This window comes from Callithrix jacchus, chromosome 2, assembly GCF_049354715.1.
Source record: "Callithrix jacchus isolate 240 chromosome 2, calJac240_pri, whole genome shotgun sequence".
Lineage (NCBI taxonomy): Eukaryota > Metazoa > Chordata > Mammalia > Primates > Cebidae > Callithrix > Callithrix jacchus.
This window is the reverse complement of record NC_133503.1, coordinates 36,597,757-36,618,602: the sequence shown is the minus strand read 5'-3', so window position 1 is coordinate 36,618,602 and position 20,846 is coordinate 36,597,757. Positions and strand designations below refer to the sequence as shown.

Genomic DNA, 20,846 nt, shown 5'->3' with positions numbered 1-20,846 from the left:
TGGTTGTTTTTCTTTCATGACTATTAAAAATTATGACTTTAAAGGACAATGCAAGTAAACCAATTTAATACTGTATTGAATAATAATTTAAGTATAATTTATTATTTTACTTTGAAACATGAATTTACTTTCCTACTTTTTCTTAGTTGTTTTCTATATAAATTGATTTTAAAAACATTTTATATACTCCTCATTTCCTAGTATAAGTAGAGTATCCTTTATTTGAAATGCTGGAGACCAAAAGTGTTTTAGATTTCAGATTCTTTTCAGATTTTGGTATATTTGCATTATACTTACTGGTTGAAATAAAAAATACTCCAGTGAGCATTTCCTTTGAGTGTCATATTAGTGTTCAGAAAGTTTTGGGCCAGGCGTGGTGGCTCACACCTGTAATCCCAGCACTTTGGGAGGCCAAGGCTGGTGGATAACCTGAGGTCAGGAGTTCGAGATCAGCCTGGCCAACATGGTGACACCCCAGCTCTATTAAAAATACATAAATTAGCTGGGCATGGTGGCCTGTAGTCCGAGCTACTCAGGACGCTGAGGGTGGAGAATTGCTGAAACCTGGGAGGTGTAGGTTGCAGTGAGCCAAGATCACACCATTGCACTCCATCCTGGGCAACAACAGCAAGACTCTGTCTCAAAAAAAAAAGTTTTAGGCTTTTAGGTTTTGGAGCAATTCAGCTTTCAGATTTTCTGATTTGATTAACTATTAGCATATTTTGTATTTGGCAAGCATGGTAAATTCCTGCAGTTATAGACTATGTTTAAGTCATCTTTGTTTTAATTTACCATTTTAACTTTTTTTTTTTGAGATGCAATTTTGCTCTTGTTGCCCAGGCTGGAGTGCAATGGTGTGATCTCAGCTCACCGCAACCTCTGCCTCCCAGGTTCAAGTGATTCTCCTGCCTCAGCCTTCCGAGTAGCAGGGATTACAGGCATGTGCCACCACACTGGGCTAATTTTTGTATTTTTGTTAGAGACGGGGTTTCTCCATGTTGGTCAGGCTGGTCTTGAACTCTTGACCTCAGGTGATCCACCCACCTCAGCCTCCTGAAGTGCTGGGATTACAGGTGTGAGCCACCGCACCCAGCCCCATTTTACCATTTTTTAAGGCAACCATCACCACCTCCATCACTAGAACATTTTTTATCTTGTAAAACTAAAATTCTATACCCATTAAACCATTCTATACCCATTTTTCCATTCCCCAAGTTGGACCCCTTTGCAAAACCATTCTAATTTCTATTTCTATGATCTGGACTACTCTAAGTACCTTACATAAGTAGAATCATGCAGTATTAGTCTTTTTGTAACTGGCTTATTTCATTTAACATAATACTGTCAAGTTTCATCCATGTTGTAGCACATATAAGGATTTCCTTCCTTTTTAAGGTTTAATAGGATTCCATTGTATTTATATACCACATTTTGCTTATCTCCATGAATTGAACAAAGATATTTTGAAATTATGGGATTTAAAAAGTTAAATCTTTCAAATATAATCTATACCTTTGTAGAAACACTAATTTGGATGAGTTATGGTAGAATAGAACCAGCATTTGCTGAAGTTTGTGATAAAATAAAGTTCCTTAAGGCAAATATATAAAACATAAAAGGAAGCCTGGGCAGCATGGTGAAACCCCATCTCTACAAAAAAATACAGTAATTAGCCAGGTGTGGTGGCACATGCCTGTGGCCCCAGCTACTTGGGAGGCTGAGGTAGGAAGATTGCTTTAGCCCAGGAGGTGGAGGTTGCAGTGAGTAGAGATTGCACCACTGTACTCCAGCCTGGGAAACAGAGAAAGACCCTGTCTCTGACAACAACAAAAAAAAACTGAAAGAAAAAAGAGTCTTAATGTTTACACCTTTTATTTAAAAATAATTCCAAATTGACAAGTTGCAAGAATAGAATAGTACAAAGAATACTGACGTACTCTTTTTTTTTTTTTTGATGGAGTCTCGCTCTGTCGCTCAGGCTGGAGTGCAGTGGCATGATCTCGCCTCACTGCAACCTCCACCTCCCGGATTCAAGCGATTCTGCATCAGCCTCCTGAGTAGCTGGGACTACAGATGCATGCCACCCTGCCTGGTTAATTTTTGTAATTTTAGTAGAGATGGGGTTTCACCATATTGGTCAGGCTGGTCTCGAACTCCTGACCTCAAGTGATCCACCTGCCTTGGCCTCCCGAAGTGCTGGGATTACAGGCGTGAGCCACTTGCACCTGGCACTCACATACTCTATCCGGATTTGCCTAATGTGAACGTTAATCGTCTTTGTTTTATCATTTCTCTCTACTTCTTTATGTCTATACAATGTGTACATACCTATGGAATTGTTTTACTCTGAACCATTTGAGAATAAGTTGCAGATATCATCATTCTTTACCCCTAAATGCTTCAGTGTATTCTCTTTAGAATAAGGACATTTTCTTAAGTAACCACAATGTAATTACCACCTTTAGTAAATTTAACATACCATATTGTTAAATATGGTATTTGATACCATATTTAATCTACAACTGAATTCCAGTTTTTTTTTTGTTTTTTTTTTTTTTTTGAGACGGATTCTAGATCTGTCACCCCGGCTGGAGTGCAGTGGTGTGATCTCAGCTCACTGCAACCTCCACTTCAGGGGTTCAAGGGATTCTCCAGCCTCAGCCTCCTGAGTAGCTGGGATTATAGGCACTCATCACCACGCCCGGCTAATTTTTGTATTTTTTAGTAAAGATGGGGTTTTGCCATGTTGGCCAGGCTGCTCTTGAACTCCTGACCTCAGGTAATCCACCAGCCTCAGCCTCCCAAAGTGCTGGAATTACAGGCATGAGCCATGGTGCTCTACCAAATTCCAATCTTGTCAATTGAATTGACTTAGCAGTATCTTCTATAGCATTTCACCCTCAGTACAATCTAGGATCAGTTGTCTTGTCTCTTTAATTTCCATTAATCTGGAATAGCCTTATTTGTCCTTTATGACATTGACTTTTTTTTTGAAACTTATAGTTCTTCCTTTCCTGTTTCTTTTTTTTTTTTTTTTTAATTAATAGACTATTTTTTAGAGCAGTTTTAGGTTCACAGCAAAATTGAACAGAAAGTACAGGAGTTCCCATATACCTCCTTCTCCCCCATCACAGAGCTTCTCTCACCATCAATATCCTGCACCAGTGTAATACATTTGTTATAATCAATGAACCAGTATTGATACATTGTTATCAACAAAAGTCTGCAGTTTACATTAGGGTTCACCTTGTGTTGTATATTCTGTCGTTTTGACTTCTTTTTCGTTTCCATTTCCCCTTCCTTTCCTTTCCCCACCTTCTTTCTTTTTTCACATATTCCTGCTACATGAATCTTTCCCTTTAGTTAATAGAACATTCTTCATTTTGGATATGTCTGATGTTTTTTCACAGGGCATTGTATTAGTGTTACATAATGTCCATAATCCCCCTCACTGCTAAAGTTAATTTTTATCATTTGATGAAGATGTTATCCATTTTCTCCAGTGTGGTTACTATTGTTTCCCTTGCAACTCAACAATCTGTGGGGATACACTTTAAGACCATGCAAATATCTTGCTCCTCATACAAATTTTTCTCTAAATTTAATATTTATTATTAATTTTTATCTGAAGTAGTCTTTACTATAATGTTGCAAAATGATAATTTTTCTACTCTAGCATCTGTCTACTTTTACTCCTCAACACTTGGCATTCTACTTTAAGAAAGAGCCTTCCCTCCCTTTCCCCATTTATTTATCTGTTTAGTATTGGTATGGACTCCCATATTTTTAATTGCACATAATTCATTACTTATTTTGGTGCTCAGATAACTCCAGATTTGGCTAGCGAGCCCCTGAAGAGTTACTTAAAATTAGTGACCAGCTGGGCACAGTGGCTCATGCCTGTAATTCCAGCACTCTGGGAAGCCAAGGTGGGCAGATCACTTGAAGTCAGGAGTTTGAGACCAGTCTGGCCAGGATGGTGGAACGCCATCTCTACTAAAAATACAAAAATTAGCCAGCCATGGTGGTTGGAACCTAAAATCCCAGCTACTTGGGAGGCTGAGGCTGGAGAATCACTTGAACCTGGGAGGCAGAGGTTGCAGTAAGCTGAGATTGCACTACCGTGCTACAGCCTGGGCAACAAAGCAAAGTGAGACTGTCTGAAAAATATAAAATAAAATAAAATTAATGACTAAAAATAGGTGCCATTTTGGTTGGACTTGGCCCTTTAGGTAGGATCAGGATGCTAGTTTTAGAATAACCTGAAAAAAAAGATCTATTTGTTGATTTTCTCTTACAGTCTGGAGAAAAAAAGAAGGACGATGAAACAGTTGATAGCTTAGGTACGAATTTTTTTCTTTTACCTTTTGACCTAAAAAGCAGGATTGCAAACTTAAATGCTTGCAAGAGCCAGGCAGGTAATATGAATGGTCTGAGGATAGCCTTTGCAAATTGGAAACACCTGGCTTATCTCAACTGCCTTGTTGTACCCACCTTCAGCTGAGGGCTGTGTTGGGGGAATCTGGGCATTGTATTGTGAGGTCTTTCTTCCCTTGGCCCTTACCTGTTTCCTGCAACCTGAAGCTAGAAATTTAGAGTTTTAGTTGTGGTTTTTGATTTTTAAACATTCATAATGAATTCAGATTTAAAAAAAAAACAAACCTGTATGAGTCTGACAGTGTGACTGTAAACCCATTAGTAGTTGCAATTTCTGGGATTCAGTAAATGGGTTTTGTAAGGTATCATTCATAATCTTTGTTTGCTAGAGGTTTCAGGTTTAACTTTTATCGATGCTAAAGAGAATATCTGTGTCTATGAAAATGAGCTGGGTACAGTGGCTCACACCTGGAATCCCAGCATTTTGAGAGTTTGAAGCAGGAGGTTCACTTGAGCCCAGGAGTTTGAGACCAGCCTGGGGAACATAGAGAGAAGACCCTGTCTCTAGAAAAATAAATAAATAAGAAAATGAAAACCAGCATCCTAACCTTAGAACAGAGACTCTATTTCTTTCCTAGGTCCCTTGGAAAAAGGACAAGTGAAAAATGAAGCTCTTAGAGAACTGAGAGTAGAGCTCAGCAAAAAACACCAAACTCGGGAACTTGATGGATTTGGACTTTATCTGTAAGTGTTAGAGTAATTTGGAACTTTCTGTAACATGTTCTTCTGAGTAGAAAGGAGCTATTACATAGCATTAACTTCTGCAATTATTTCTTTTTTGCCCAGGTATGGTGTGGTGCTTCGAAAACTGGACTTGGTGAAAGAGGCCATTGATGTGTTTGTGGAGGCTACTCATGTTTTGCCCTTGCATTGGGGAGCCTGGTTAGAACTCTGTAACCTGATCACAGACAAAGAGATGGTAAATTGTGATGAGCTATGTGAAAAGCCCTCTGCTTCAAGACTTCTGTAATTCTGTTATAATACAGGAGTGGGGGAAGTTTTGGCAGGCCTTTGGTTTTAGTTCTCTCATTGCTGCACCTCTGGTGTCTTTCACTGTTTTAGAATTAAGTCTTTGAAAGACAGATAACTAGCTCTTTTTCGGTAGTTGCTGTTGGATTTGCATCCAGTTATATTGGAATATTTTTTCATATTCATGTTTTTACATTTCGGTTCTACAGTGACTTGTTTTTGTTTTTGTTTGAGACGGAGTCTTGCTCTTTCACCTAGGCTGGAGTGCAGTGGTATGATCTCAGCTAACTGCAACCTCCACCTCCTAGGTTTATGCAGTTCTCCTGCCTCAGCCTTTCAAGTAGCTAGGCCTGTAGGTACGCACAACCATGCCCAGCCTACTGTGACTTATTTTATAGACAATATTATTATAGTTTCTCCCCTAATCCCAGAGATGCTATAGGAAAAGTTTCTCTGCTATCAAAAACTGTATTAAAAAATTATGGCCAGGTACAGTGGTTCGCACCTGTAATCCTAGCACTTTGGGAAGCTGAGGCGGGTGGATCACCTGAGGTCAGGAGTTCAAGACCAGCCTGGCCAACATGGCGAAACCCTGTCTCTACAAAAAATACAAAACTTAGCCAGATGTGGTGGTGGGTGCCTGTAATTCCAGCTACTCAGGAGGCCGAGGCAGGAGAATCACTTGAATTTGGAAGGTGGGTGTTGCAGTGAGCCCAGATTGTACTACTTCACTCCAGCCTGGGTGAAAGAGCAAAACTCTGTCTAAAAAAAACAACATTGTTCAGGCCTTTTCTGAGCTGTCATGGATTCTGTAAAGATTCAGAAATTTGCTTATTAAGGAAATAATGTGTATTAAGTTGTTTTTAAACTGCAGTCATTTTATTAGCCATTAGCAGAGGACATTGTCTATAGTGTTTATTTTGCTATTCTTCAGTAGTTAATAGAAGCAGCAATACACTTCCTTTTTTGGCCTTAAAATCTTGTTGATTTCCCCTAGTAATGCTTCATGTCACTAAATCTGTATCTGAGATCTTATCTTGGTTTACCTGTATTCACCTATGTCTAACTGCCTACTAGACTTTTATTGAAAGTTTGTCAAACAATCTCTGGATTCAAAATATGCAAAACCAAATTCCTTGTCTTGCCTACCAAATTATTTCTCCCAACTTGATAGACTCTTACTAGCATCACTGTTTACAATGACATCCAGTCTTGACACATTAGAGTCATACTTGTGGCTTCCTTTTCTCTTATCTCCCTTTATCTAGTCAGTCATGAGACATAACCATGGTTACTTTCTTGTGTGCATCTCTTTTTCTTGGTTTCTTTTGTCATCTCAGTTGTCATCTCAAATTTGGATTACTTATAAGTAATGGATACTTTCTATCTAGGGTTCCCATTTTCATGCTTCCCTGCATACTATTTCCAAACGTTTTTGTGTGTGTGGAGATGAGGTTTAACTCTCTTACCAGGGCTGGTGTCAAACTCCTGGCCTTAAGGAATCCTCTCCCATAGTTTCCCAAAATGCTGGGCTTGCAGGCTTCAGTCATTCCACCTGGCTTGTTTCCAGACTTAAAGCTTCCATGTCATCATGTCATTCTCTTACTGAATATTTGCAGTAGTTCCCTTTTGTATCACATTATCTGTTGTACCATAGGATTCACTCTACCAGTTCAGTTTTATTTTTCCACTACTTCCCAGTACATAGCCTCCTCGAAAACCAAGCTAGTTTCCTCATCCTACTCACTCAAATTCATCATGACTGCTTTGCCTCTCCTTATGCTATTACCCTTGTCTATACTATTGTCTTCTTCCTCTTCCCTTTGCTATTCCAATCCTACCCCATTCTCTAAGACTCACCTCAAATCCTGTCTTTTCTTTGGAGCCTTTCCCAGCTAGGCCATTCCTCCCTGTTGTGCTTATTAAGTCATATTCACTTAATCGGACTGCCCTGTTTTCATTACTAGGTGTTCTAATAAAATTTTAGTGATAAATTCCTTTAGACAATATAGTTCCTGGATGTTTGTTTGGAAGAGAGGTCAAGTTATATTAAGTGTGTCCCTCTCTCTCCTGCTGCCAGCTGAAGTTCCTGTCTTTGCCAGACACCTGGATGAAAGAGTTTTTTCTGGCTCATATATACACAGAGTTGCAGTTGATAGAGGAGGCCCTGCAAAAGTATCAGAATCTCATTGATGTGGGCTTCTCTAAGAGCTCATATATTGTTTCCCAAATTGCAGTTGCCTATCACAATATCAGAGGTGAGTGAATAAAGACAATGGAATACTATCAGACCCTGACAGGTGCATTGTGCTGTTTTCTGAACTATCTTCTTTCTGCAGATATTGACAAAGCCCTCTCCATTTTTAATGAGCTAAGGAAACAAGACCCTTACAGGATTGAAAATATGGACACATTCTCCAACCTTCTTTATGTCAGGGTGAGCTGCTTCCCTTGATTGGATTTGATTAAGCTCTTTTGTGCACTAATCTCCTGGGTTGGATTGTCACTCACTTATATTAGCTAGAGGAAAAATAATTTAGGGAGTTCTTTTGTCATGCTTAGAATTTCTTTTTCTTTTATCCCAGAGCATGAAATCGGAGTTGAGTTATCTGGCTCATAACCTCTGTGAGATTGATAAATATCGTGTAGAAACATGCTGTGTAATTGGTAAGAGTTAACTACATTTTTTTCTTTTAAGATTTATGTTTATTACAAGTAATATATGTGAAAATAACCACAGTTAGCCAGGGATGGTGATACATGCTTTTAGTTTTATCTACTCAGGAGACTGAGGCAGGAGGATCACTTGAGTCCAGGATGTCAGGGCAGCAGTCAGCTGTAATCACGTCACTGTGATCCAGGGCTGGGCAACAGAGTGAGAGCCCATCTCTTAAACAAACAAAAACCCAATAATACAAAAGTACCAAAGGTAACAATTACATACCGCAGAATGTAAAAGCTCACTGTAATCCCACTCTGAGGATTGTTTGGTGAACATGATTCCAGAATATTTTTCTGTGCATAAATATTAAAAAATGTATGTGTATGGCTGGGCATCGTGGCTCACGCCTGTAATTCCAGCACTTTGGGAGGCTGAGGCGGGTGAATCATGAGGTTAGGAGTTTGAGACCAGCCTGACCAACATGGTAAAACCCTGTCTCTTTAAAAATACAAAAATTAGTTGGGCGCAGTGGCAGGCGCCTGTAATGCCAGCTACGGGGAGGCTGTGGCAGAACTGCTTAAGCCCGGGAGGTGGAGGTTGCAGTGAGCCGAGATCATGGCAGTGAGCCGAGATCATGTCACTATACTCTTACCTGGGTGAAAGAACAAGACTCTGTCTCAAAAAAAAAAAATAAAAGTATGTGTATATGTCTTTGTCTATATTGTTTGCTTGCAAAAATGATATCATTATACATAGTGCTATCTAACTTCCTTTCTTTAAACTTAATATATCTTTGTCATCTTTTCATGTTAGTACATTTAAGCTTGTATTATTTTTGATGACTCTCTAGCATTTTATAGATGTACCTTTTTTTTTTTCTTTAAGAGATAGGGTCTTGCTCTGTCACCCAGGCTGGAGTACAGTGGCACAATCTTAGCTCACTATAACCTCCAATCCCTGGGCTTAAGCAGTCTTCCTACCTTAGCCTCACAAAATGCTGGAATTATATGTGTGAGCCACCAAACCTGGCCATCATTTTAATTTAGTCATTTTCTATTATTATAAGTTGTGGCTAGTTTTTATTAATATAAACATTGTTTCAAGAAACATCTTTGTATATATATATTTATTTTTGCATACTTATGCAACTATATCTATATAATAGTTATGTAAAACATACATACCTTTGATCCAGCCTTTCATAGCAGTAAGAATTTTGAATCTGAAAAGAGATGAGACTGTTTTCCTACATTAGGGTGGCTCAGTCTGAGCACTGTTGACATTTTGGGCTGGATAATTTTTTTTGTTGGGGGCTGTCCTATGCATCACAGGTGTTAGCAGTATCCTTGGCCTCTACCCACTAGATGCCAGTAACTCCCTTCCCCCAGTTGTGACAATTTGACAACTAAAAGTGTTTCTAGACATTTCCAAATGTTCTCTGGGAGTCAGACTCACCCTCAGTTGATAGCCATGGCCCTCTATACTTGGCCATGCTGTGTGGCCTGATAATCAGTTGCCATAGACAGGTGAGTGATCAATCCTGGATGAAAGTAAGTTTGGTTGGTTGTGACTGAAAGCCTAGCTTCCCTGTTCCTGGGTCTGGTCACATTACATTGACATCATATATTTGTACCTTTCCAGGTTAGGATATTGTTAATAAACAGATGGAATTTTAATCCATCAGTAGTTCAGTAAATTTTTTTTAGCCCTTGAAGAATTTATGTGGTGGCTCATACCTGTAATCCCAGCACTTTGGGAGGCTAAGGTAGGAAGATCACTTGGAGGAGTTCGAGACCAGCCTGGCCAACATGGCAAAACTCTGTCTCTACTAAAAATACAAAAAAATTAGCTAGGTGTAGTGGCGCATGCCTGTAGTTCCAGCTACTTGAGAGACTTAATTAAGCGGGAGCAACTCTTGAACCCGGGAGGCAGAGACTGCAGTGTGCCAAGATCGTGCCTTTGCACTCCAGCCTGGGTGACAAAGCTAGACTCCGTCTCAAAGAAGAAGAAAAATAATTCTGTGAGAACACAGTTTAACAAGGATCAAATGATCTTTTCAGTATTGGAGCATTATAAATAAATCATAAATTCCATTATGGTGAGACTGGGCTCCAGTTTATTCGGAAAGCATCTCCTTTGCATCCTTTCTGTGCCAGGCACTGTGCCTTGTATTGTAATACCTACCCGAATTGCCTATTGAAGATGACCAAAAGGAAACAACTATAATTCGTGCACTGAGTGTTATGATTAAGGTAAACCAAAGATGCTAAGGGAATATATAGGAAAAGCATCTAATTAGCCTGAGATTAGAGAAGGCTTCTTAGAGAAGGTGATGCTTAAAGGATGGGCAGAAGAAAAAGAACTCGAAGGGAGAAGGGTTGACTTCAGAAGGGCATCACAGTACAGAGGCATTGAAGTGTGCAGCAGACATTGTGCTTGAAAGAGTTCACTGTGCCTGAGGCTTGGTGTGGGAGGTAAGAATGTACAAACAGAGGCTAGATCTTGAAGAGCCTTGATGCCTTTCTAAAGTGGTCAAGAGCTGGGCACGGTTGTGTGTGCCTATAGTCCCAGATACTCCAGAGGCTGTGGCAGAGGGATAACTTGAGCTCAGGAGTTAGAGTCCAACCCAGGCAACATAGTAAGATCCCATTTCTAAAAAATTTTTTTTAGAAATTAAAAAAAAAAAAAAGATGTCTGGAGACAGTGTGCTGGAAGGATTAGAGAAAGGGCAAGATGGCCGGGTATGGTGGCTCATGCCTGTAATCTCAGCATTTTGGGAGGCCGAGGCGGGCGGATCACCTGAGGTCAGGAGTTTAAGACCAGCCTGGCCAACATTGTGAAACCCCATCTTAAAAAAAAGAAAGGGCAAGACTAGAGGCAGGGAGGCCAGGTAGCGGGGGGATGTTACACTAGTTTAGTCCTAGGAATGACAGCCTAGATTGATGTATTGGCAGGAGGAATGGAGAGAAGCAATTGGATTTATTTATTTATTTAGACATGGAGTTTTGCCCTTGTTGCCTAGACTGGAGTGCAATGGCATGATCTCGGATTACTGCAGCCTCCACCTCCTGGGTTCAAGCAGTACTTCTGCCCAGACTCCTGAGTAGCTGGGATTACAGGCGCCCACCACCACGTCTGCTAATTTTTTGTATTTTTAGTAGAGACAGGGTTTTGCCACATTGGCCAGATTGGTCTCGAATTCCTGGAGATTGCCAACCTTGGCCTCCCAAAGTGCTGGGATTACAGGCATGAACCACCGTGCCTGGCCAGCAATTGGATTTAAAAGTTATTTAGGAACTAGAACAGACAGGAATTGGTGATTGGGTAACCAGATGGATACCATTGCCCTTTATTTTATTTATTTTTTGACAGGGAGTTTTGCTCTTTTTGAATCAGGCTGGAGTGTGGTGAAGTGATCACAGCTAACTGCAACCTCCACCTCCTGAGTTCAAACGATTTTCCTGCCTCAGCCTCCCGAGTAGCTGGGATTACAGGCATGTGCCACCACACCTGGCTGATTTTTGTATTTTCAGTAGAGTTGGGGTTTTACAATGTTGTCCAGGTTGGTCTTGAACTCTTGAGCAAATGATTTGACCCCCTCGGCCTCCCAAATTGCTGGGATTACATGCCTGAGTGACCGCACCAGCTTTATTTTATTTTATATTTGAGATGGAGTCTTGCTGTGTTGCCCAGGCTGGAGTGCAGTTGCACGACCTCAGCTCATTACAACCTCTGCCTCCTGGGTTCAAGCGATTCTCCAGCTTCAGCCTCCTGAGTAGCTGGGCTTACAGGTGCCCACCACCAGGCCCTCTAATTTTTGTATTATTTTTAGTAGAGACGGAGTTTTGCCATGTTGGCCAGGCTGGTCTTTAACTCCTGGTTTTGGGTGATCCACCTGCCTTGGCCTTCCAAACTGCTGGGATTACAGGTGTGAGCCACTGTGGCCAGCCTATTTTATTTTATTATTATTATTACTATTTTTTTTTTTTGAGACGGAGTTTCACTGTTGTTACCCAGACTGGAGTGCAATGGCACGATCTCGGCTCACTGCAACCTCCGCCTCCTGGGTTCAAGCAATTCTCCTGCCTCAGCCTCCCGAGTAGCTGGGACTACAGGCGCACACCACCATGCCCAGCTAATTTTTGTATTTTTAGTAGAGACGGGGTTTCACATTGTTAACCAGGATGGTCTCAATCTCTTGACCTCATGATCCACTCGCCTCGGCCTCCCGAAGTGCTGGGATTATAGACATGAGCCACCGCGCCCAGCCCTATTATTTTTTTATATAGAGACAGGGTCTTAATCATAGCTCCCTGTAAACTTGAACTCCTGGGCTCAAGTGATCTCTGGCCTTAGCCTTCCAAAGTGCTAGGATTACAGGTGTCAGCCACCATGCTTGGTTCCAGTACCCTTTACATGATGAAAGGAAATAGAGATAGGGAACATAATGAACAGTTTTTTTTTTTTTGACATATTTTTAACAGTTCTTTTTTAAAAGGAGACAGTTAAAATCAAAGGAAGCCAGGCATGATTACTAGCATCAGTAGTCTTAGTGATTTGTGAGGCTGAGGCAGGAGATAGCTCGAGCCCAGGGTTTGAGTCCAGCCTGAGCAATACCATCTGGCAAGATAGTGAGACCCCATTTCTATTTAAAAAAAAATTAGGCCAAATGTGGTGGCCCATGCCTGTAGTCCCAGCACTTTGGGAGGCCAAGGCAGGTGAAACACTTGAGGTCAGGAGTTCGAGACCAGCCTGGTCAACATAGTAAAACCCTGTCTCTACTAAAAATACAAAAATTAGCTAGGCATGGTGGTGGGTACCTATAATCCCAGTACTTGGGAGAATGAAGCAGGAGAATTGCTTGAACCTAAGAGGTGGAGGTTGCAGTAAGCTGAGATTGTGCCACTGCACTCCAGCTTGGGTGACAGCGCGACTCTATCTCAGAAAAAAAAAAACAAAAAACAAAAAACCCCAGCACATATATGAAGAATAATTATTTAGAAGTTTCTTTTTTTCTTTGTTTTAATAATCATTTGAGGCAAACACCTTAATGAACTGTTTTTTTTTCCTCAGTATATCTATCTGTAGTGCCCAGTAAAATTTCTGACATATAGTCAGTAAATCTTTGTTGAATTCAGCCTTAAAAAATTAGAGCAGGGAACATTAGATATGACAAAAATATACTTTAGCATTCATATTATAGACAGTTGAGAGGAAGTGAAAAGGAGAAAGAAGGATGGAGAGAAGGAAAGGAAACTGAGGACCTGAGAGAATGAGACAATCTTAAGAGTAGAGTGATGGCAAGAATCTCCTACTTGTTTAGTCCTGGCTGTTTTTGCTCTTATGTCTTGATATGACTTGCTCCCTTCTGTACCTGTCAGTCACAATCTCTGAGAGGCAGCATTTTATATACGTATATATATATATATATATATATACACTACACAGACATATACTACAGTATAACGTAGTTAAGCTTTGAACTCTGAGCTAGATTGCCCCATTTTAAATTCTGGTTCAGATGCTAACTAGCTGTGTTATCTTCGACAAGTTACCTAACCTTCTGTGCTTTAGTTCCCTCATCTGTAAAAGGAGAATAATAAAATGTGAGCCACTGTGCCTGGCCCATAAAGGAGATTTTTTAAAGTGCAGGGTTTCTCTTGCTTGCTGCACCTCTCCTTCTTTAAGTTACTGGTGTTACCATGTTCTCATGCCACATTAAAAGGAATATATATATACATATACAGGGTTTAATGGGCTGCTTGCTTTACAAAAATAGAATATTATGTACATACCATGTTCTTATGCCACATTAAAAGGAATATATATATATATATATATATATATATATATATATACATACACAGGGTTTAATGGGCTGCTTGCTTTACAAAAATAGAATATTATATACATACTAAATGTTTATATACATTTTACTTTTCTCATTCAACAGTATTTCATGAAAATCCTTCCTAGTCTTGGTGTAGCTCTTCATCTTTTAAAACAATATAGCTTAGGGCTAGGTGCGGTGGCTTAACGCCTGTAATCCCAGCACTTTGGGAGGCCAAGGTGGGTGGATCACCTGAGGTTAGGAGTTCAAGACCAGCCTGACCAACATGGAGAAACCCCATCTCTACTAAAAATATAAAAAATTAGCTGGGTGTGGTGGCACATGCCTGTAATACCAGCTACTTGGGAGGCTGAGGTAGGAGAATCACTTGAACCTGAGAGGCAGAGGTTGCAGTGAGCCAAGATCGCACCATTGCACTCCAGCCTGGGCAACAAGAGCAAAACTCTGTCTCAAAAAAAAAAAACCCCAAAAAACAAAAAACATAGCTTTATTGAGGTATAACTTACATACCATAAAATGTTAAGTTTACGTTTCAATCTGTTTTTGTAAATTTATAAATTTTGTAACCATTACCATAATCCAGTTTAGAATATTACATCACCCCAAAAAGTTCCCTCATGTATATTTGCAGTCAGTCCCATTCCCATCCCCCAGTAACCACTGCTTTGCTTCTTTCTCTATAGTTTTGCCTATTCCAGGAATTTCATATAAATGGATTCTTGCAATATTTAGTCTTATTGTCTGGCTTCTTTCAGTTAGCATTTTTTTTTTTTTTGATAGGGTCTCTCTCTCAGGGTCTTGATAGGGTCTCTCTCTCCCAGGCTGGCGTGCAGTGGCATGAACTCCTGGGCTCAAGCTTTCTCCTACCTCAGCCTCTGGAGTAGCTGGAACTGCAGTACCGTACCACCACATCTGGCTAATTTTTAGTTTTAGAGACAGGGTCTCACTATGTTGCCCATGTTGGTCTCAAACTCCTGGCCTAAGTCATCCTCCTGCTTCAGCCTCCCATCCATTAGTGTGCTTTTGAGGTTCATCCATGTTGTATCATGTATCAGTAGTTCCTTTTGCTGCTGAGTAGTAGTCCATGTTTGGATATTCCACATTTTGTTTATTCACCAGTTGATGTAAGACAGATAGCTTTTATACTTTCTTCAGCTGAAATCTTTCACTTTCACTTTTTGAGACCAATGAAAATAGAACTGCTTTGATTCTCCTGTAAGAGGGAAACTTAGAGCACTACCTTTTTTTTTTTGTTTCAGATGGAGTTTCATTCTTGTTGCCCAGGCTAGTGTGCAATGGCAAGATCTTGGCTCACTGCAGCCTCCACCTCCTGGGTGCAAGTGATTCTCCTGCCTCAGCTTCCTGAGTAGCTGGGATTACAGGCCTGCGCCACCACACCTGGCTAATTTTATATTTTTAGTAGAGATGGGGTTTTTCCATGTTGGTCAGGCTGGTCTCGAACTCCCAACTCAGATGATCTGCCTGCCTCGGCCTCTCAAAGTTCTGGAATTATAGGTGTGAGCCACTGTGCCCGGCCAGAGAGCTACCTTTTTTGTTTGTTTTTATTTTGAGATGCAGTTTCAGTCTTGTTACCCAGGCTGGAGTGCAATGGTACCATCTTGACTCACTGCAACCTCTGCCTCATGGGTTCAATAGATTCTCCTGCCTTAGTTTCTGAAATAGCTGGGACTACAGGTGCGTACCACCACTCCCAGCTAATTTTTGTATTTTTAGTAGAGACAGGGTTTTGCCATGTTAGCCAGGCTGGTCTCGAACTTTTGACCTCAGGTGATCTGCTTGCCTTGGCCTCCCAAAGTGCTGCTGGATTACAGGCGTGATTCACTATGCCCAGCCTGGGTCTTTAGAAACCTATGCTCCAAGGAATATAGTTTGAAATCCACCAATGTAAAGCATAGTCTAAGAAAACATATATATAGGCCAGATGTGGTGGCTCATGCCTTTAATTCCAGCATTGTGGGAGACTAAGCAGGAGGATCGCTTGAGCTCAGGAGTTTGAGACTACTGTGGCAACATAGGGAAATCCTGCCTCCACAAAAAAATTTAAAAATTACCCAGGCTTGGTGGCATGTGCCTGTGGTCCCAGCTATTTGGAAGCCTTATGTGGAAGGATCGCTTGAGCTCAGGAGGTTGAGGCTGCAGTGGGTTGTGATTGCACTCTTGCATTGCAGCCTGAGTAACAAAGCAAGACCTTGTCTCAGAAAAAAGAAAAAAAAAGAGAGTATGTATATAAATGGTATATCCAGGTGATATTAAAAGGAAGAAAATTTTGCAGTGTTTAGGAATACTTTTTTTTTCTTGAGACGGAGTCTCACTCTGTCACCCAGGCTGGAATGCAATGGCACTATCTTGGCTCACTGCAACCTCTGCCTCCTGGGTTCAAGTGATTCTCCTGCCTCAACCTCCTGAGTAGCTGGGATTACAGGCGTGTGTCACCACGCCCAGTGAATTTTTGTATTTTTGATAGAGGTGGAGTTTCATTATGTTGGTCAGGCTGGTCTCAAACTCCTCGTGATCTGCCTGCTTTGGCCTCCCACAGTGCTGGGATTACAGGCATGAGCCACCGTGCACAGCTTGAAATACTTTTTTTTTAAACCAGAATGTATAACAGATGAAATATATTTCCTAAGGGAGTGATATTTCCCTTTTGTACAATTTGGCTATTTTGCCAGGACTTTAGAGGGAGTGGGTTATGGTTTCATGCCCATTTGGTGAAATGCTATCTATTTTAATGGTCTTTTATTTTTACCTTTCTGATTATTCATTTTTTGTTTGATTTTTAATCAGGCAATTATTACAGTTTACGTTCTCAGCATGAGAAAGCAGCGTTATATTTCCAGAGAGCCCTGAAATTAAATCCTCGGTATCTGGGTGCCTGGACACTGATGGGACATGAGTACATGGAGATGAAGAACACATCTGCTGCTATCCAGGCTTATAGGTGATTATCTAGAGTGGGGTGAGGTGGAGCAGATTTCTGTGATGTTAGGAGCCTCTAAGCCTACAAGTTGCTAACCTTGATTCTGCTTTCTTAGCAGTCTGTCTTTTCTGTTTCTTAGACATGCCATTGAAGTCAACAAGCGGGACTACAGAGCTTGGTATGGCCTTGGGCAGACCTACGAAATCCTTAAGATGCCATTTTACTGCCTTTATTATTATAGACGGGCCCACCAGCTTCGGTAAGTCTGGTCACTTAATGTGTCTGATGTGGCAGGAGCTAATAACTTTTTTTTCCCTTTTGATAGCTATTGTCAAATCACAGTGGATGGTTTTGACTCTTGGAGACCTGAGTTTAAACTTGGTAAATGCTGTTTGGTTATTTTCATTTAGTATATTTCACTAATGGGTTAAAAGTATAATTATGAACACAAAGTAATCTATTATAGGGAGCATTAGGTTAAAGTCTGGTTGTTTCATAGATTTGAAATAGTGGCATACTGGTTCCTCAAGGGAGAACTTCAGTTTCTGTAAGGTCTTTGCTCAGACTGCCTATTCTTCTTTCTCAGACCCAATGATTCTCGAATGCTGGTTGCTTTAGGAGAATGTTATGAGAAACTCAATCAACTAGTGGAAGCCAAAAAGGTACCTTAAATTGGGTCCTGAAGAATTTGGGTGGAAATCTGCTGTTTAGTTGAACGTGGGGCTATCTGTGCTTTAATTTTTCCCTTATTCTGATCTAGATACATAGGAAAGTCTGAATATTTATAGATACATAGTATGAAAGCAAAGCTGGGCCAAGATCATCAGTGGGAATGTCAGTATGTAACCTAGACCTATCAGAACTAGTAAAAATGCATTGCGTTCTATAAATCTGAACTTCTGGGAGGCTTGCAGGGTCTTAACCTTCGTATGATTTAGTCATGGCACATGGGACGATGGTCAAAATTACCAGTTTATTTTTTTGACAGTGTTATTGGAGAGCTTATGCTGTGGGAGATGTGGAGAAAATGGCTCTGGTGAAACTGGCAAAGTGAGTGAAAGGAGTGAAATGCTATTGATATTTCTGCGGGCTTCTCTGGGATGGTGGGTCCTGCATGCTCTAGAGCCTCCTGTCTACCCATCATTCTACATGGGTGTGGGGATGTAGCAGGATGTATGAAAGCTGTCTGCGAATGTAGCCATTTTGACCCTAGAGAATGCCACTTCTGGCTGGGTGTGGTGGCTCATGCCTATAATCCCAGCACTTTGGGAGCCCGAGGCAGGTCAATCACCTGATGTCAGCAATTTGAGACCAGCCTGGCCAACATGGCAAAAGCCTGTCTCTATTAAAAATACAAAAATTAGCCAAGTATGGTGGCAGTTGCCTGTAATCCCAGCTACTCAGGAGGCTGAGGCAGGAGAATTGATTAAACCCTGGAGGCGGAGGTTGCAATGAGCTGAGATTGTGCCATTGCACTCCAGCTGGGTGACAAGAGCGAAACTCTGTCTCAAAAAGAGAGAATGCCACTTCTCTTGAAGGAGGGCAGTGCTTTCCTGTTAAAGCAAGGGGTCAAGAATGATTTGAAGAAAGAAATGATGAAATTTTTGTGTCAGGGCAGTGTAGGAAAACTACTTTCAATGTTAATTTCCTGATAAGGGCCAGAAAAATTAGGAATAACTCAAATAGTAGGCAAAAAGGTTCTTTTTTTTTTTTTTTTGAGATGGAGTTTCGCTCTTGTTGCCCAGGCTGGAGTGCCATGGTGCAATCTTGGCTCACTGCAACCTCTGCGTCACAGGTTCAAGCGATTCTCCTGCCTCAGTCTCCTGAGTAGCTGGGATTACAGGCATCTGCCACCACGCCCGGCTAATTTTGTAGTTTTAGTAGGGACGGGGTTTCTCCATGTTGGTCAGGTTGGTCTAGAACTCCTGACCTCAGGTGATCTGCCTACCTCAGCCTCCCAAAGTGCTGGGATTACAGTGGTGAGCCACTGCACCCGGCTTCTTTTTTTTTTTGAGATGGATTCTTGCTCTGTTGCCCAGGCTGGAGTGCAACCTCCGCCTTCTGGGTTCAGATGATTCTCCTGCCTAAGCCTCCCAAGTAGCTGGGATTACAGGTGTATGACATGACACTGAACTAAATATATATATAATATTTAGTAGAGATGGGATTTTACCATGTTGGTCAGGCTGGTCTCGATCTCCTGACCTTGTGATCTGCCTACCTTGACCTCGCAAAGTGCTGGGATTATAGGGGTGAGCCACTGAGTCGCCCCCCCACCCCCCGCTTTTTTTTTTTTGAGTCAGAGTCTTACTCTGTGGCCCAGGGTGGAGTATACTGGCACAATCTGGGCTCATTGCAACCTCTACCTTCTGAGTTCAAGCAATTCTGCCCCAGCCTCCTGAGGTGGGATTACAGGCATGTGTCACAACGCCTGGCTAATTTTTGTATTTTTGTTTTTTGAGACAGTCTCACTTTGTTGCCAGGAGCCAGGCTGGAGTGCAGTGGCACAATCTTGGCTCACTGCAACCTCCGCCTCCCAGCTTCAAGCAATTCTCCTGCCTCAGCCTCCCAAGTAGCTGGGACTACAGGCGCACGCCACCACACCCAGCTAATTTTTGTATTTTTAGTAGAGATGGGGTTTCACCATGTTGTCTAGCATGGTCTCGATCTCTTGACCTGGTGATCCGCCCACCTCGGCCTCCCAAAGCGCTGGGGCTACAGGCTTGAGCCACCGCACCCAGCTGTATTTTTTTTTTTTTTTTAAGTAGAGATGGGGTTTCACCTTGTGGGCCAGGCTGGTCTCAAACTCCTGACCTCAAGTGATCTGCCCACCTTGGCTTTCCAAAGTGCTGAGATTGATTACCTTACTCTGAGTAATCCTTGAGAATTTTTGCAAAGATGTATTATCTAGCTTAGATAGTAATGTTTATTAACTCTCCTTCCATCATTAGAGTAATGATCCTAAGCTTTGATAACAGTAACTGTCACTTCTAGTACTATTCTAGTTCTGAGGGTATCATTTATGTCAAAATTGATACTTACCTATGTATTGTTTTTTTGGTCTTGTGTACTTTTACTTTTTATCACTAAGTTGCTTTGAGATATCATTTGTATTTAAAAGACCAATTTATTCTGTAGGCTTCATGAACAATTGACTGAGTCAGAACAGGCTGCCCAGTGTTACATCAAATATATCCAAGATATCTATTCCTGTGGGGTATGTATCATACCATGAGAATTATATTGCTGTTATTATTACTGTCACCTCAGTCATTTTGCTTTCCCTTTCTAGGAAATAGTAGAACACTTGGAGGAAAGCACTGCTTTCCGCTATCTGGCCCAGTACTATTTTAAGTGCAAACTGTGGGATGAAGCTTCAACTTGTGCACAAAAGTGTTGTGCATTCAATGATGTGAGTATCAGTTCTTTAATAAAAGGTTTGGATTTTAGACTAGAACACAAGATCTTTACCATGCTGTGGGGGTGGAAGGAAGAATTTATGTGGAAAGCCTACCTGGGCCAGGCACAGTAGCTCACACCTATAATCCCAACAGTTTGGGAGGCTGAGGCAGGAGGATCGCTTGAGCTCAAAAGGAGTTTAAGAACAGTCTGGGCAACAAAGGGAGACGTTGTCTCTACCAAAAATAAATTTTGCTAGGTTTGGTGGTACATGCCTGTGGTCCCAGCTACTTGGGAGGCTGAAGTGACAGAGGACTTGAACCTGAGAAGTTGAGGCTACAGTGAACCTTGATCACACCACTGCACTGTAGCCTGGGTGACACAGTGAGACCCCATCTCAAAAAAACAAAGAAAAAAAAACAAGCAAGCTACGTGCCTGTCTGTGGAACTTGTGTATCAGCTTTTTTTTTTTTTTTTTTTTTTTTGAGACAGTTTCGCTGTTGTTGGCCAGGCTGGAGTGCAATGGTGTACTCTTGGCTCACCACAACCTCTGCCTCCCGGGTTCAAGTGATTCTCTTTTCTCAGCCTCC

The 20,846-nt window shown here is 41.3% G+C and overlaps 1 protein-coding gene across 6 annotated transcripts in view; it reads left to right on the top strand.

The window, feature by feature from the left end:
• The window catches only part of CDC23 (cell division cycle 23), a 52,801-nt gene that overhangs the window by 30,216 nt on the left and 1,739 nt on the right, over positions 1-20,846 (top strand). For 3 of the 6 annotated variants that reach the window (XM_078360252.1, XM_078360242.1, XM_008985461.5), the window contains 12 exons: positions 4,301-4,343; positions 5,031-5,121; positions 5,224-5,356; positions 7,487-7,664; positions 7,746-7,843; positions 7,992-8,073; positions 16,725-16,878; positions 16,997-17,116; positions 17,444-17,519; positions 17,846-17,907; positions 19,996-20,074; positions 20,150-20,269. In XM_078360252.1, coding sequence (XP_078216378.1) covers positions 4,301-4,343; positions 5,031-5,121; positions 5,224-5,356; positions 7,487-7,664; positions 7,746-7,843; positions 7,992-8,073; positions 16,725-16,878; positions 16,997-17,116; positions 17,444-17,519; positions 17,846-17,907; positions 19,996-20,074; positions 20,150-20,269 — 1,236 coding nt within the window. Of the gene's footprint in view, positions 1-4,300; positions 4,344-5,015; positions 5,122-5,223; positions 5,357-7,486; positions 7,665-7,745; positions 7,844-7,991; positions 8,074-16,724; positions 16,879-16,996; positions 17,117-17,443; positions 17,520-17,845; positions 17,908-19,995; positions 20,075-20,149; positions 20,270-20,846 lie in introns of all 6 variants that reach the window. The other 3 variants (XM_035285634.3, XM_054252516.2, XM_002744197.6) reach the window with 1 other exon arrangement.